The following is a 17,741-nucleotide window of genomic DNA, read 5'->3' as shown; positions in this document are numbered from 1 at the left end:
TGAATGGGTAACTCCCTCTCTTGGATATCAGCATGTGAAGGACACTGTTCAGGAACTAGTTGATGCTCTGTATGTGATGGTTACTTCCAGATTTTAAGAAAAAGTCAGACTTTTGGGAGAAAGTCAGAATTTGGAGATTTTGAGAAAAAGTCAGAATTTTGAGAAATGTTGACAAAAAGTCAGACTTTTGAGAAAAAGTCAGAATTTTTGAGATTTTTAGAAGAAGTTCGAATTTTGAGAAAAAATCTGAATTTTGAGAAAAAATCTGGAGATTTTGGAGAAAAAGCAGACAGTTGCTGTTATTGCTTCATGATAAAGCAGAAAACTAGTGTTGAACCAGTGTTCAAAAGAAAAACGCATAGTATTTTCTAATAAAAGCACAACATGTATAATATATGGAAGCCCTAAACAGCCATGGTTCAAATGTTTTATCCTTAGTTATTGTTACGGCCGCCGCCTTCTCTCTGCCCATTAACCTTTCAGTAAGTGTTTGCAGCTGTGTGTTATATGTATACGTTGCCCAGACGCCATTAGATGCCAGCTTCCTGTTCCTCCCCCGGTAGGCGTGACCGAAGATCTGGTTTGGAGCATGCCGGGCCGACTCTCCAATCCCCGCACAGACCTTCCGGGGACAGCTACAACAATGTGTGCTCCTCAGTTAGTCGGGAGAGGTCTGAATCTGGGGCAGACGTCTCTCGGTACTCTCTCTGTACATTCGGTGCTAGTTTGTGTTAATGGTGGTTAACTAGGTTGTGTGTATATTTGTGCTTGTTCTTATAACTCTGATTATCTTGTAATACAAACGTTAACTGTGGTTAACTTGTACACAGGCTGTGTTTTGGTGACTGCCTATTTTTGTTAGCCTTATTCTTTTTATCCCACTTTAGATGTGAGGTTTTCTTTAGGCTATTTTGTTTGTCTAAAACTTGCAAACTCTTATTTAAAGAGTCTCCCTTAGTTCCTTTATTTACTTATTTAAACCGGTGCCTTTGTGGCCTTTTTGTTTTGATTGTGGCCAACTTGTGCGCATTCATTAAAACAACTTCCTATTTACCAATTTCAACTGGTTATATGTTACCTTCCACTTTCCACGAGCCGGGACGTAACAGTTATTCTGTAATTGTATTTGTTTCAGAAGTTATTTTTCATTAACTTCAGAAAACAAATGTTGTTTTTCTCAGATACATAAATAAAGACCTATAAAGTTTAATTAAACATTTCTATTTTCATTTGAAATTAATAGCTTATTCTGGATTATTGCAAGAATGTTTTATTTTCTCGATGTCAAAATAATTGTCATCTCTTCAAAACAGCTTTTATTCTTTGAAGCTAATGAGATGAATACTTGTGACAGGAAAAGGACAGTCAGCTGGTTTAGTCAAAAACAGGAGACAAAAACATACAAAACATTGAATTTACTCGATGCAACAAGAGTCATTTTAAATCCTGTATATATTTGTTTAAAATGGCAGACGTTAATTGATCCTGTGTTTACGACAGATAGCTTATTCAGAATATCACTAAAGTAAACAGAAGCACTTATCACATTATACAGGTTTGAGGCTCTTAATACACAATTAAAGCATATTTCTAATATTGTAATGCATATATAGATATCATCTGAATATCAAAATATGATACACAATTCATACATTCACAAAACATGTCATTTATCTTAAATCTATACAGTTATGAAATCATGTCTATTTATAAAAAAGGTACAAATTTGACATCAAAATGAGACAAATGTAGGAAATAAAAACAGAGATCTTAATGAAAATGTGGCACTTTGTCCTCTGCTACATCAGTGACAGTCAGTCCTGTATCTGTCACAGAATCACACAAATCACACTTTTCTCCAACAAGAAACATGTCTATTCTGCTTTCTCAGCTTTAAGCGAAAAACGTGACATTTAGGAAAAAGAACGTCCAGCGGATTGATACCACTCTTATGTATAATATCAACCTACCACCAGTCATCATTAGCATAGCTTAGCATATAGACTGGTCTATTACTTTACAACTAATCTGCAAGTTAACCCGTCAGTGAGCTGTTTAGCTAACTAAAGTTAGCAATTGAGCTATGGAATGTTATCTACAGTATCTATCTGTAAATCACACTTTTCTCCAATAAGAAACATGTCTATTCTGCTTTCTCAGCTTTAGTCGAAAAACGTGACATTTAGGAAAAAGAACGTCCAGCAAAAAGTTTGAAAAGAGGATTGATACCAGGCTAAATATGAAGCTATCACCAGGCATTAGCATAAAGACTGGTCTATTACTTTACAACTAATCTGCATCCTCAATCAATTTAATTCAATGTATGAAGCCCCGCCCCCAGAAGGGTAGACAAAGGTCCACAGTTTGACATTTATAAAAACAAGTTAACCTAGAAAGAAACCAAATGTAATTAGCCTATCAGTGCGCTGGTTAGCCGCCAAACGTTAGCTATTTTACTAGCTAAGTTATACATCCATCCATCTGTAAATCAAGCTAGCTAATGTTCACTATCTATCTACATAGCTAGCTTACATTAGCTACCCATCTAAAAGATAGCTCTCAGCTTTAGGCGAAAAACGTGACATTTAGGTAAAGAACGTCCTGCAAAACGTTTGAAAAAGAGGATTGATACCGGGCTCATGTACAATATCAACCTACCACCAGTCGTTAGCATAGCTTAGCATAAAGACTGGTAAAGGAGGAAGCCTCACAAGTCTGTCTCATACTTCACAACTAATCTACAAGTTCACCAGAGACTCAGTTAACCTGTCAGTGAGCTGGTTAGCTAGCTAAAGTTAGCAATTTAGCTATGGAATGTTATCTATATATATCTGTAAATTGTTAGAAATTAAAATCAATGTTTTGATGGTATAATGTAGCTTAAACATACCGTCAGTTTAAACGCTGTTTTATACTGAAATTCTCGTGCACAACCAGTTAAGCTTTTATTCTGAAAATCCTTCATCTCCGGTTAGCATTTAGCATGTGGCTAATATACGATTCCCTAAAGAGGTGAATTTAGTAGCGAAATGACATGGAGTGGTGCAAACCGAAACCTACTGATTTAACAATACAATTATAGATGTCGAGATACTACCATGCTGAATATTAANGGGGGGGTGGTGATGATGAGGGCGTGCCAGCAGTGTTGGTGACAGGAAGCCACCGGAGTGCCCGCCACCGTGGACTGTCACCTTAGCAACTGTCACCACAGGAATGGTCACATTTGCCAAGGTGACGAGGTGTATCTCAGCCTCGGGGGGCCCTCGGTTAGACGAAGGAGTTCATGGCGTTGACGGGCGACGGGGCCTCCGAACTCTCGTTCCCTTCGTGTGTGTCTTTCTCTTTCTTGCCGCTGTACTGGCCGATGAAGGATCCGTCCTCGTTGAACTGTCCGTCCCCGCCCTCCCCGTAGTCCACCAGGCTGTCGTCGCTCTCGTCGCGGCGCACCGTCCCGTTGGACGGCGTCCGGCTGCCCTTCAGCGGCTTGTGGTCCTCCGTGTCGCTGCGAAAGAGATGGAAGGAAGGTTATTGAGAAGATCATTTGTGGAAGATTGTTGATCTTTCTGCAGTGGTCAGAAACCCTGATGCCACAAAGAGTAATCTGGCTTCTCCACTGCACGAATATCCCATTTACTGTGTGAAACTAGGAATATATATTGCTGTTGTGTGCACAGTTTGCTACAAATGTGCAACATCAATGAAAATTAGGAATTCATAGCTTTGATTGACTACGATTAATATCACTACTGATTCAATATAAAAGGTGGAATATGTTCCCTTTAAGTTGAATAAACTCTAACTAAAGGCTTACTATATTGTACAGTAACAATGTCCTGGAACATCACTCTGCATGGAGCTTGTACAGTGGAGCAGCTCAGCTACGTCTATGGTATTATCTACACACTATAGTGTTAGTGCTGCTTTCAGTCTGGGTTAGAGTTGGTGACCACTGCTAGAGAGGATTTTCCAAAAGCGTGCCGTTCAGTCTCTTGCAATACTTTACCTTCAAATCAACCAATATGCTTTCAGTTGACATGCAATCCAAAATGCACTTATTTTTCAGTCCTCCCCCAAAAGATAAAACCTGGTTTCATTTGATCTAAAAACATCCCTTTTTAGTTAATACTACGCAAGCTCTACAATCTAAAATCTATGATATCAACTTCATGTTAAAGCTCAATGCATTTGTATTACATGTATTAAATGGAAGGAACTAGGGAAGTAGAAGCAGTATTTGTTCATGTTGAGTGTTAATGTTATAACTGTGGTTATGATGTTGACTATAAGTAAGTATGATGACATAGTAAAACTGATCGGTTGCTTTTAGTCACATTGCTTGAGGTTTTATGCATGCTTGTTTTACCACATCTCGCCTTACCTCTCCATAGACCTAAACCCGGCCACAAAACAGAGATAAGAATGGAAGGACACATGAAAAGCAATTCATAAGCCACAATGAGCGTCTGTTTTATGAACAGACAAGACATAAGCTTGTGTATGGGAACATTTAAAGCACAATGACACCACGACAAGTTAAAGAGGACATATTCTGCTGATTCTCAGGCTCAGTCTCATGGTCTGAGTGTGTTGTGTTTTGGCTACACAGTTTATTATACACTTTAAGCAGTTGAGGTTGTAATAAAGTCAAAATTGTCCCTGTAAAGCTCAAGGGCTGTGTCGTAAAACTCATAGAATTCCTAGAAAAACTTGAACAAGTGATGAAAAACCTGAAACTGCGTCACAATAATGGGATTTGTATTAAGCAGTTGAATTATCGGACATATTTTCCATTGCACAAAGTCTTTGTTGATGATTTCCAGACATTCTTTTGGTCAAAAAAGAACACAATAGTGCTCAGAGATGTCCTGCTCTATGGAGTGTTTATTAATGGAGTCTGGTAGGAACAGTGTCCTTGTAGCTGGGGAAATGTTCTTCATGCAAACAGTCAGCTCTCAATGAAGGAACATCTTCGCTGTATTTGAGTGTGTTCTTTCCACTCCTCACCTGTACTCTCCAAATGTCCCATCATCCTCCTTCATAGGCTGGATCTCTGGGTCTTGGTGAGCGTCTTCTTTCTCTTTCACTGCAGATTACACACACGTTTGATGACTTCATCTCAAAAGTGCATACATCCATTTCTTATATAGGTAATTGTAAGAGATAGGGCTTTTTTTTTAAATCAAAAACTGGCACTAAATTGCATCATCAATATCAATACGCTTGACGTTACAGTACATACTTATAATGTGAGCATTACCTGGATATTTGCCACCCTTGTTCCTCTTGATGAAGCACACGATGAGCAGGACCAAGATGAGGAGGGCGATGGCACACATCAGGCCAATGAACCAGCCCTGGGTGGCAATGTCTACCTGCCGACTGGGCACAGCTACACACACACACACACACACACACAGTATACAGTCAGACACACACACAGTATACAGTCAGACACACACACACACACACACACACACACACACACAATACAGTCAGACGCACAAACACAGTATACAGTCAGACACACACACACACACACACACACACACACACACACACACGGGGGGGGGGTGGAGACAAACAGGAAGCAGGGCTGTCAGTCCAAATTGTAATCATGGCTGCTAAAAATGGTGGAACCAGCAGTTAAGAAAGAAATCAAAATGAAATGAAAATGGGTTGATATGTTGATATTAGGCTTTTAATAACGACAAAAAAGTAAAATAATTGGTGTTTAGTGGTGATTTTAATGGATCAGTACGACTTCGGACGTGCTTGTACACTAACAAACTAACGGATGGAGTGGAATGTCGGACACTGAGAACGGAAAGATGGATGGAAACATTTTTATTTAAATGAAAACACAACGATTGTGGATCGGAGGCATGCCGCCTCACCTGGCACCGCCACCAGCACCTCGTCTGTGCTGTGGACCGTCGGGTCGGAGGGGTCTCTAGCGACCACTCGCACCTTATAGGACGTCCCGGGCTTTAACCCCTTTATCATATGCCAGTGGGAGCCGTTTACCAACTCCCTTTTCCAGTCGTCTTTACCTGAGGTCGGTGAAGCGGATGGAGAGGAATCGGATTCAAGGAGGAAGAAGAAGAATTATTTTAATGGTGGCATTTAAACGACTGATTATGTTATAATACAGCCGTTCAACGCATTGTTTTGAGATACAAAGCGAAAGCCTTACTGTTTTCCACAATATATTCCACATAAACATTCTTATGGTGTCCAAAGTAATCCCAACTGATCACCGCACCTTCGTCCGACATAGACGTGTTAACATTGCCGAACGCAGGGCCGACAGGCGGCGCTGAGCACACAAGAGAGAGAGAGAGAGAGTTGTAATTTAAATGATAAATGTACCAATTTTACAAAACCTTTACTATGAAATTAAACTGCTATTGAGGAAAGGAGCAAGTAGAAATAACATTGAAACAAAAACATAGATCCAATATGCCAGTATTTAGCATGAAGCTGCTACTGTAACCTGAGGCCTACCAGCACAGCAGTATAATTCAAATCAAGAAATAAAAAGAAACTCCATCTATACTCTTAGGTTTAGGATTTTTGAAACTGTTTGACTGACCAGAGACTCAATTTACAGTCATTTGGTAGAAAAAAAGTTGCATTATACAATACACAACAACACTGTGGACTAGGATTAGTGACACATGTGAAACATTTCTTGAGATCTGATCAAAAGAAAGTGAAATTGTCGCTCACTTTGGTCAGATCTCAAAGGGTTTTCACATATAGCCCAAAGTGAATTGATAAAATAACAGATTGCAGTTTGACATCCTTCCAAAACATCGAAACAGTTCAGTGTTATAGCTGCACAAAATGGCCATCTCCCCGAGGACTTATTTGAATTCTCCTAAAACAAGTCAAACAAGAACCAGTCAGAGAAAGATCCAACAGAAACCACTTAGATCCACTTCCTTTTCTTAATCAAACTAATATCTTAAAGACTTTTTTTGCTGAGATCGACCATTTTTTCGCAGAATAACGTGAAGGTATTCGGGGAGGTAGAAGGGGATACAGGGAGTGCTTATATATATATGCTTTTATACCCTTGTGAAACAGGGGAGGCGGAGACTGAGTGATGGGGGAGGTTGGGTGAGGGGGCTCTGTAGGGCCTGAAAGAACATTGAAAAGAGTGAGACAACACGCATACAGAACACAGGAAACAGCATAGAGTGAACTGTAGAGGCACTGATTTCAGGGGGAAGTTGCTACTGACATGCCGAGTTAAAACCTGGTGCAAAACCTCCTAACATTTGAGATTTCGAGGGGTGTTACGCACTGCAGCATGCATATACTCTTAATCAAATGCTTGTGTTTTATGTAAAAGCATTAACAGGTACATAATGTGTTAGTGCTGTGTTGAGGCATTCACAAGCGTCATGCGTGAGGCTTCCGATGAAATCATGTTCGATTGAAGAGGTAACAACTGCAAGCATAACTAGAACTAGCTTTAAAAGAAATGGGTATTTTATATATACAGTCTATGATTTTAACCTAAGATATCTCAGAACCGGACACAAGCATGGTTTGCTTACAGATGCCATGGAAGTCTGTCACACTAGTCCTATTTATTCATGCTATTATAAGTACCATGCATGGGTAATTTCACTAAAGACTATGCTATGCTGTTTTTCGGTGGTGTGAATAACATGCAGGTGCTTCCAGTGGTAAACTCGGGTTACCTTTGCCTGTCTCTACAGTGGGCTGAGTACGAGCTTCAGAGAGAAAAAGAGAAAGAAAGGTGTGAAAAGCAGTAGGATGCGTTTAAGCTCACAGGTAGCCTTGATATCAGTCAGAGCACTGTGACGTTTACCCATGCACTCCATCTTTTGTTTCCTTAACCTTCCTGTTGTCCTCGAGTAAAGTTTCCAAATGTTTTTATAGGTTTGTAGTGCCAGAAAAATATCTTGTGTGCCTGTAGACTATGTTTTTCGTGAGGAGAGAATTATGATCACTTCCATTAAGTTTGGGTTTCATTCAAATGCATGAAAAATGCGATCTTCTGGGGTCAAATGATTAAATAATTATATATTTGTGCCTTTTTCAATTAGGAAATTCTGCTTTATTGTGTGTAAATGAGGTCTATTAACCATACATTTGCCAAAATAAGAGCAATACTTGTAATAGGGCCGAATAACGTTTGCTTAAAATGATATTTTACACTGTATACTATGTAGGACAAAAGTTGATAGGAAAACAGCACACCACTGATTCAGGACTTTGACCTCTTCCTGTTATCTGCTACAGATGAAGCTCTAAATAACTCACTTGTGTCCATGACAGTGAAGGCCTCCTCTGTGATGATGGGGCCAGAGCCTTTGATTGTCTTAGCGCTTAGGTAGAACTTGTAGAGCATGCTGGAGTTCAGGTTGCCCAGGGTGATACTGGTGTCGTTGGCTGGTAAAGACATGCTCTTCACCGGCCCCAGCTCCTTCGTGGTGTTGACTGCAGACACAGAGTCACAGGAGCCATATTGTTAGGAATACATGGAAATAATAAACAAGGCATCATTTTTTTTTGGTCTGGTAGCTGGAGAGCCTACCTGGTTGGTATTTCAGTGTGTATCCAGCGAGGCGTCCATTGTTGTTCATCGGTGGGCCCCATTCCAGAGTGAGAGAATCCAAACTGGGGTTAACGACATTCAGAAAAGATGGAGGCCCCGGGACTGAAAACATGAACAGAACAACAGTCAGGGTCTGGATGCTGACCATTCATTAGCATTAATATTCAACACAAGAAGGCAAGATGGTGGTTGTGTAGCATTATCTGGTTATTATATACTGTTTATAATATCTGGTTTGCACATATTTTATTGCATTCTATTTCAATGTAAATGACTGCTTTATTTTATTTTCTATTTTAATATATTTGTTCTTATTTTTCTGTAATGTTATTATAGTGATCTTAAAATAGTTTGCCATCTGTGTTTTTGTTTAGTTTTTCACTTTTATGTATGCACCACGACACCAAGTCAAATTCCTCGTACGTGTCAACCTACCTGGCAATAAACCCGTTTCTGATTCTGATTTCTGAACACAGGATTGCTTTTCCACGCAATTACTAGGTTGTAATGTGAGGTTTTACACACCTCCTTCAGGGGTCTCAAACTTCTTGCTGGGGCTCGGAGGTCCTTCTCCTTTGCTGTTGAGGACCCTGATGGTGAGGTTGTAGAGGCTGTAGGGCTGGAGGCCCGGCAGAAGTCCCTCGCTTCGATTCCCACTGAACGTCAGGACCTGCTCGCTCTGCTCTGCAGCCTCCTCTGTGTCGTGAAAGCCGCGCTCCCGCCGGTAGTACACCTGCAGGAAACACATGAGGAGTTCATTCGTCTTAGCTTGATTTGTAGTTTGTGTCTCATCAACACGGTTAGGGGACCAGTCCAGATATGCTTAGAATGAAAACAACTGTCTTGATAGAGTCTTAAAACTTCCTTTATTAACTTCCAAGACCTGTTATCTGCTAATTCAAGTTTGGCTAAAGGGCTTCATAATTTGAAAACACGGAACAAATAAATATCACTTCAATGTATTTGGTTCCCTTTAAAATAAATTAATATGTTCTTTTATGGGAATCTAATTAACGGTTACCATTACTGTGGTTCAACATCCTATGAGGTAGGGCTGCTCGATTATGGCAAAAATCATAATCTCGATTATTTGGGTCAATAATTGTAATTGCGATTATTAAATGCGATTATTCATTGACTTTGAAAACATCCATTTATTGGAGAAAAATAATTTGAACAGTATATTTTTAACAGTTGATTACCCTGAACTTTAAGTATAATCCAACTGAAAAACCAAAAAAAAAAATTATATAAAAAAAAAAAAAAAGTAATAATAAAAAAATTATCGTTTTATTTCGATTACGTTGTTTTCGTAATCGTTGCAAGCCATAATCGTAATCGCGATTTAAAGACGATTAATTGAGCAGCCCTACTATGAGGCTAACCAAGATGCGTTAATGCCTAATTTGGTCATCTTTAAATCGTCATCTATTTTGTGAATATACAGGAAATGAATCATGTATGAAAGATAAAAACAGTACCTTGTACCCCTGCAGTTTACCTCTGACAGAGGGGGAGGAGACAGGCTCCCAGTGCACTTCTGCCAGAGTGCTGTTGTGTACCATGACCTGCACACTGTCAGGAGCAGACAGAGGCACTGCAGAGAGGAGGACGATTCAGTTTAAAGTCAATCAACTATTAACATGACGTTTATGGAACATGTAGCTAAAGGATCAGAATCAATGTTTAATAGGAGTAAATATGAGATTAAGATGTGAGAGGTGCAACAAAGAAGATCCTTTCAAGCAGACTTTACTGGACACAATGTCTTTTCGGCTGGGTTTGTATCCGGAGAAGCATATATATAGTAAAAATGTACAAAGATGTTTAGATCTCATCTTGGCCATAACCTGTATTGCAATGTTTTGAAAAAAAAGGTCCAGCAAAACTCATTGGTTCAACAACAACAAAAACCCTGAGAAACATAAAGGATGTTGACTCAGGAAACTCACAGTCTTCTCCAGAGTATCCAAACACTGCCTCGGGCTCGGAGGCGGTGCCATAATCGTTCAACGCTTGAACCTTGACCTCGTACGGCACGTAGATGGGAGTTCCAGTCACGACAAACTGGGAAACGTTGGCCACGTTCTTCGAGCTCCAATCCTCGTCCACGTCCTTCGCTCTCCACTGAACTCTGTACTCTAAGTTGGGCCCGTTAGCCTGGAATCCGGTCAGCGGCTGTGGAGAGAAATATGTTGTCATTTGCCTAAAAAACTAAAATCGTGAAATGTTCTCCCGTTTGTTTTTTGTCATAAAAGCAATCTTACCGTCCAGGATATGACTAAATTCCCAGGCTGTGTCCCTACTCCACTCACATCTGATGGATTGTCATCAGGAGCTAGAAAAACAAAAACAAATATAGATTGATTAATGGATATTTTTGAATATTTAAATATAGCAGATCATTTGTTGTGTCAATCACCTGCAGGGGTGGTCCTGTACTGGCTGGAGGGCTGGCTGGGCTGGCTGTAGCCCACGCGGTTCATACCCAGCACTCTGAACGAGTAGTAGACGTACGGAGAGAGCTTCAACTGCGCCGTGGTGCTCGTCCCAGAAGCATCCGTCAGGTTGATCCACACCCCCGGCTGGTGGAGCAGATCCTCGTACTGGATCAGAAACTCTGTGGGTGGAGTAAATATTGAATTAAAGACACTGACTTCAAATAATTGAGTTCATGAATGCAGGACTTTTACATAAAGAGTAGCAGGAAGAGTATTTCTACACTGTGGCATCACTACTTTTACTGATGTAAAATCTCTGGTTACTTCTTCCACCTCTGGTCAACAGTTACTTATTCCTTAAGCAATCCAGGAGATTATATGTCTCCCTAAAACAACATAATTGACCGTGTATTTTTCTTTCAATAGGGATATTACTCGACCTTTGGAATTAAGTTGATGGAACATGGAGTTAAAAAGGATCAGAATCAATGCTCAAGTAGTAAATATGATATGTTCAGATTAAAATGTGAGAGGTACAACAAAGAAGATCCTTTCAAGCAGACTTTACTGGACCAAAAGTCTTTTCTGCTGGGTTTAAATCCGGAAAAGCATAAATATACAGGGTATATTGTTAAAAATTAAAATCAATGTTTTGATGGTATAACGTAGCTTAAACATACCGTCAGTTTAAACGCTGTTTTATACTGAAAAAAACCAAAATTCTCGTGCACAACCAGTTAAGCTTTTATTCTGAAAATCCTTCATCTACGGTTAGCATTTAACATGTGGCTAATATATGATTTCCTAAAGAGGTGAATTTAGTAGCGAAATGACATGGAGTGGTGCAAACCGAAACCTACTGATTTAACACTACAACTATAGATGTCGAGATACTACCATGCTGAATATTAAATGAAGGTACAGTTTATTTGAATACATTATTGTTTACAGACGTGGGTAGCATGTTACAACACCCGGAACTCCACCGGAAACCAAAATGCCGTGAAGTATTTCCAGTATTTTTAAAGTATGAATTACGGCGTTTAGAATGTGTTAAATGAAAAGTGATGAAAGAGAATATGAGGAGAAGAGGCATGTGGAAGTAAGCAATGAATGTAAAATGTCGGAATCCTCCGTATAACGCAATATCGGATAGGACTCAGAAGAACGAGGGGGGAGTCCCCTACGTCACTACAGCTCCCAGAGAGGAGGAGCGAACAGCCAGGAAGCGGGAAGTACGAAGACTTGTGTGTCTCTTCTTCACGGCCGCCATTGCGAGAAGGAGCTGCAGCTTTTCTCTCCTCACCTGAACAATATTCTGCTTGTAACACTACCGCGCCTTTTTTTAATTAAAGTATCCCATTTGAATCTTCTCAGAGACTCCATTTAGTCTCATTTTTAAAGCTTCTCTCCTGGACGCGAGAATAACCAACATAGTTAACAATTGGTATGACCCCGACCGTGATCTCGTTCCACCGGGAGAGCAGTTGCAGTTTTCAAAGGAGCTTGAACAAAGCTGGCAGACATACACTCGGGCCCATACAGAAAGGTAAAGAAGTACCTGTTTATTCAAAATCTTCAATAGATTACATAGTGAACAATAGGAGTGTGTGTCTGTCTGGTAAGTTGGAAGAGTAAAATAACTTAAATAATGTCAAAGACACCCATCGTTTTGTGTCTCTTTTTCGTGTAGTGAGCCGTTGTAGACGTTCCCTTTCAGCCTCACACGGGGCACCAACTTTAGCGCATCCTGTGTTTGTCTCACCTCCAAAAACTAAGATTAGAAACGTATTTTAAACATCAAGAATCTGAATCTATCACTCTAACAAACTTTAAGAAACCAAATAAGTATTTTCCCAAATGTTAAATTATTCCTTTAAGCCTTTTTCATCCTTATAAAGTACAAAACACACGATATGAAACACAAAACGTCTTCTAAAAACATTGTTGATAGTTTCTTTGCATCACATACAAACTATATTCAGCTTTAAGTAACGGGGTTGAAACTCAGCATACTTGTTATGTCGCCTATATTTTCTAAAACACATCTATCTATGTTAATAAATGTACATAAAAAAACTTAGTTGTTGATAAAGCACAAAATCTATTAATACAGAGGCCTCGAAGCGCCATGGTTACAACATTTTATTATCTCAGTTTTTTCCGTAGTTATTTGTCGATACCTCAAAAATATCAGATGTAGTGACCCGGTGGATTCAAAACAATACAACACAATATACCATGTGCACAAAAGAGGTACGAGGTAAAATAGAGAAGATCATTGAAAGCAGATTCTACTGGACTCTACGCCCCGTATTGCATTGTTTTGGTAAAAGGCTCAAAAAGCTGAATTTGTCTTATGGTCTATGCATAATTCTTTCAAATATGTACCTTGTATTATTACACATGAAGCATGTTTGTTTTTGTTTCTTAAAATAAATCCTAAATAAATAAAAATCGTTGGGAAAAAAATATCAAATTTTGTTTTTCATAGACGACAAAATTAAAATTGTCAGGTCAAGAAAACAACGACATTTAGAGATAATGACAAATAATTAATATAAATGTTTGAAGCATGTCGTCCGTAACGTTATCCTAAAATCTTATTTGAGCATATAAATATTTAATTGGCAATTTCCTCCACTATTGAAGACAACATTTAAACGTTTTAAAATACAGCTATCATTCAACGAGTGAAACATGACTTTCCTTATATCCTTATACCTCGTCATATACAGCGGGTCAGAAACTTAAGTATATCTTTATACCTCGTCATATACAGCAGGTCAGACACTTAAGTATATCCTTATACCTCGTCATATACAGCAGGTCAGAAACTTAAGTATATCTTTATACCTCGTCATATACAGCGGGTCAGAAACTTAAGTATATCTTTATACCTCGTCATATACAGCGGGTCAGAAACTTAAGTATATCCTTATACCTCGTCATATACAGCAGGTCAGAAACTTAAGTATATCTTTATACCTCGTCATATACAGCAGGTCAGAAACTTAAGTATATCAATTAGTAGAGAGGAGGGGGACGGTCGGCACAGTTTCTATTTAAAAACCTGGACGTTAAGTGTAAAGCTTTGTGGTGAAAACAGCTAATTATGTTTTGTTTAAATGGTTACCTCCCTGGCTAACTTGCCCCTTTTCATTCAGCTCTCATCTGATTGGCTGGACGATGAAAGGGCGGCAGTAAGGGGGGGTGGGTGCTATTGGAGCCTCGTTGCGGCGAAACCGTGCGGCGCCACACATAAGCGCATAGGTGCTCCGCATTTTCGGCTCAGTTGAGGCACCCTCCGCAAGGTGAGGCCCCCTCCGCAAGGTGAGGCCCCACGCAGTCTGCATGCTCGGCCTGTAGGGAGGGACGGCCCTGTAAGCTGAGCAAGATGTGGAGGAATAGAACTCAAACGCTTGTCATGTGAATGAGGTAATAACAGCGTTGCTGGATTCACGTTGGAGTTTTAATTAAAAGCCTGAAACAGACCCTAAAGAGCGGGTATCAACACGTCAATACCAAAGTACATCTGGTGCCTAAAAGGCGCCCAAAGAGATGCTCAACAATCATCTAGACTAGAATACGATTCCTGAAGAAATTGCGGTGTGGATGATGGGTGCTGCACAGCCGGCGCTAACCAGCATCTGAAGCTCAGCGCTCTAACCCACTGAGCCACGGCGATGAGAAGGTGGAGATTTCTTTAGTAACATTTGGATGAATTGTGGTTAATATTTCTGGACTAATGAACGTTTTTATATATAACTATTATCTTATTGACCCATTATAAGACGACCCCTCTTTTTCAAGACCCATTTTTGGAAAAGACCTTGGAATGCTTTTCTCTGACTGGTTTACATTTCATATCTCTTTGCTGCTCGACAGTTGTTCGATGACTTCATTGATCACATTATCTTAAAATCGGCATCGTATCTTCTCCTCTCTTGTTTATTAACTCGCCTACTTTTGATCCACTTTGTTGGAGTTGGTCTCTGTGTCTCTCCCATCTCCATCTCTTCCTCTCCTGTTGCCGTGTGCTGTTACTGTTACGAATTATAAGATGACTTATATTCGGGTCAATGCGGTACTTTTGCTTCTCAGCATTCACACCAATTGCGTTTGGGACCATAATGCTGGAATGATCCTGTAATCTGACCCCTTGACCCCAATATTGCACATTTCAGCACCAACCCTTTTCAAACTCCGCCCTCTATACATCGGGACATGATCCTATAAAAAGGTGAATATTTTTATAGTAACATTTGGATGAAATATGGTTAATATTTTTAGAATTATTACGTTTTTTATATATATAACTATTGCTTTTGCTTCTCAGCATTCACACCAATTTCGTTTGGGCACATATTGCTGGAATGATCCTGTAAGCTGAACCCTTGAACCCAATTCCGCATATTTCAGCACCAACATTTTCAAACAGCATGTCAACCCTCCCCGATCTCCCCTACTTGATCCTCGCTAAAATGTGCCAATTTTGGATCAATAAAGCACTTCTTATCTTATCTCCCATGTCTCCCTCACAGAGTGGAGGCACTCTGCTTGAAGTCTTTGAGGATGACGGAAGCGTAGGTCATGTTGGTCGGGCTGCACAGAATGGACTCTGAATTTGGGAAGGGGTTCACGGGAGGAGGAGCGTTGTGATCTCTGAACGGAGACGGAGGCATGAGGGCCTCCTCGGAGAGTTTCCCGTCCACCGACTCCCCGTCGCTGTCGTGGATCCGGGCGTTGTTGTATATGTAGCCGTGAAGTAGCCCAAACTGAGCCTCATCTTCCTCCTCTGAAGGGGAGTCAGGCTCCTGGTGGAGGTGGGGCTCCTGGTGGAGGTGGGGCTCCTGGTGGAGGTGGGGGTCCTGGTGGAGGTGGGGCTCCTGGTGGAGGTGGGTCTCCTGGCGGAGGTGGAGCTCCTGGTGGAGGTGGGTGTCCGGGTGGAAGTGGGGCTCCTGGTGGAGGTGGGTAGCCTGGTGGAGGAAGGGCTCCTGGTGGTGGTGGGGCTTCTGGTGGAGGAAGGGCTCCTGGTGGAAGTGGGGCTCCTGGTGGAAGTGGGGCTCCTGGTGGAAGTGGGGCTCCTGGTGGAGGTGGGGCTCCTGGTTGAGGAGGGGCTCCTGGTTGAGGAAGGGCTCCTGGTGGAGGTGGGTGTCTTGGTGGAGGAGGGGCTCCTGGGGGTGGTGGCTCTCAAGGTGGAGGTGGAGGTGGGGCTTATAGTGGTGAAGGGGCTCCTGGTGGAGGAAGGTTTCCTGGTGGAGGAAGGGCTCCTGGTGAGGGTGGGTCTCCTGGTGGAGGAGGGTCTCGTGGAGGAGGAGGGTCTCTTGGTTGAGGTGGGTCTCCTGGTGGAGGAGGGTCTCGTGAAGGAGGAGGGTCTCCTGGTTGAGGTGGGTCTCCTGGTTGAGGTGGGTCTCCTCGTGGAGGAGGTGGGGCTCCAGCTGAAGTAGGGGCTCCTGGTAGAGGAGGGGCTCCTGGTGCTGGTACACTAACACACCACCACTAACCGCCTCAGGAATGCTAATCATGTCATTTAACTTGGGTATGTTGAATTCGTCCACCTGCGGACGCTCCACGAAGATGCAGTTTTTTGTGTTTTTTGGGCGAGGTCCGTACGGTTCCTCCCCCCTCGGGATCTGACCCTGGTGCATCATGGGAGGAGTGACGGGGGGGTTGTAGCGCACGGCCTCGCCCTCGTCCTCCTCCTCGGCCACGTTGTACAGAGTCTTAGTGCTGAGGAAGGAGTTGGTTAAGGGTTTGATGACGGCCGTCTGATTGGCCTCCTGCCGCCTCACGTGCACTGACAGTCTGTGCCACGTGTGATCTCCTTTGGGAGGGAGCCTGGCACCTGGTTCAGACCATGACACAGACTTTCCATTAGAACTATATGAACAGAATAAAGATGGACACAAATTACTGCAAGGGAACCCACAAAGGTGGAGACAAGACAGCATTTATGATTTGTGTTGTAAAATATTAAGAATACAAAAGATGTTTATAATATTTCAGGGTTTCTGCAGGGTCCTGAAAATGTTTTTAAGAAAGCTAATGCTACAAAATCCTTCAGCATCTAAGCAAAATAAAATATAGCAAAATAAATACAAAATAAATTATAGCATTTTTATATATTTGTTAATGTTCTCCTTTCTCCTAATTAAAAATAATAATATTGTAGACTATGACTTTGATTGTTCTTATTATCGTTAAATGAAATATGTCTTCTGAAGAGAACACAGAATAACTGCTCTATGTGGAAAGAACATTAGCAAATATTAATATGAATAGTTTTAGCCCAGATTTTCTCTACGGGTTTCCATAATCATATGAAGGTGTGTGTGATAATAATATGAAGGTGTGTGTGATCAGGTGTGTGTGATCAGGTGTGTGTGATCTTATGAAGGTGTGTGTGATCAGGTGTGTGTGATCTTATGAAGGTGTGTGTGATCAGGTGTGTGTGATCTTATAACGGTGTGTGTGATCAGGTGTGTGTGATCTTATAACGGTGTGTGTGATCTTATGAAGGTGTGTGTGATCTTATGAAGGTGTGTGTGATCAGGTGTGTGGACCCTGCAGGACCCTGTGGTCTGTAGATCAGGTGGTCTGTAGATCAGGTGGTCTGTAGATCAGGTGGTCTGCTCCCTCGGCTCAGAGATGCTGGTTTTAATTGAACTCCTCAGGTTAAACGTCTGAGGACTGAGCGCCGC

At 41.2% G+C, this 17,741-nt stretch overlaps 1 protein-coding gene across 1 annotated transcript; it reads right to left on the bottom strand.

Moving 5' to 3' along the window:
* Window positions 1-3,119: 3,119 nt before the first annotated feature.
* LOC104959307 (neuronal cell adhesion molecule-like) lies at window positions 3,120-11,328 on the bottom strand. The gene is made up of 16 exons (XM_010787175.1): window positions 11,319-11,328; window positions 11,019-11,252; window positions 10,864-10,934; window positions 10,549-10,774; window positions 10,078-10,193; window positions 9,122-9,329; window positions 8,576-8,698; window positions 8,302-8,478; window positions 7,716-7,748; window positions 7,080-7,145; window positions 6,197-6,319; window positions 5,898-6,053; window positions 5,261-5,392; window positions 5,008-5,086; window positions 4,382-4,393; window positions 3,120-3,505 (listed from the first exon to the last, which is right to left on the bottom strand). Exons 1-16 carry the CDS (start codon window positions 11,326-11,328, stop codon window positions 3,271-3,273), a joined length of 2,001 nt encoding a protein of 666 aa, XP_010785477.1. The 3' UTR covers window positions 3,120-3,270.
* Window positions 11,329-17,741: the final 6,413 nt, after the last annotated feature.

This window comes from Notothenia coriiceps, unplaced genomic scaffold, assembly GCF_000735185.1.
Source record: "Notothenia coriiceps isolate Sejong01 unplaced genomic scaffold, NC01 NC01_scaffold00030210, whole genome shotgun sequence".
Taxonomy (NCBI): Eukaryota; Metazoa; Chordata; class Actinopteri; order Perciformes; family Nototheniidae; genus Notothenia; species Notothenia coriiceps.
The sequence above is the reverse complement of the archived record's forward strand: the minus strand, read 5'-3'. Positions and strand labels throughout refer to the sequence as shown.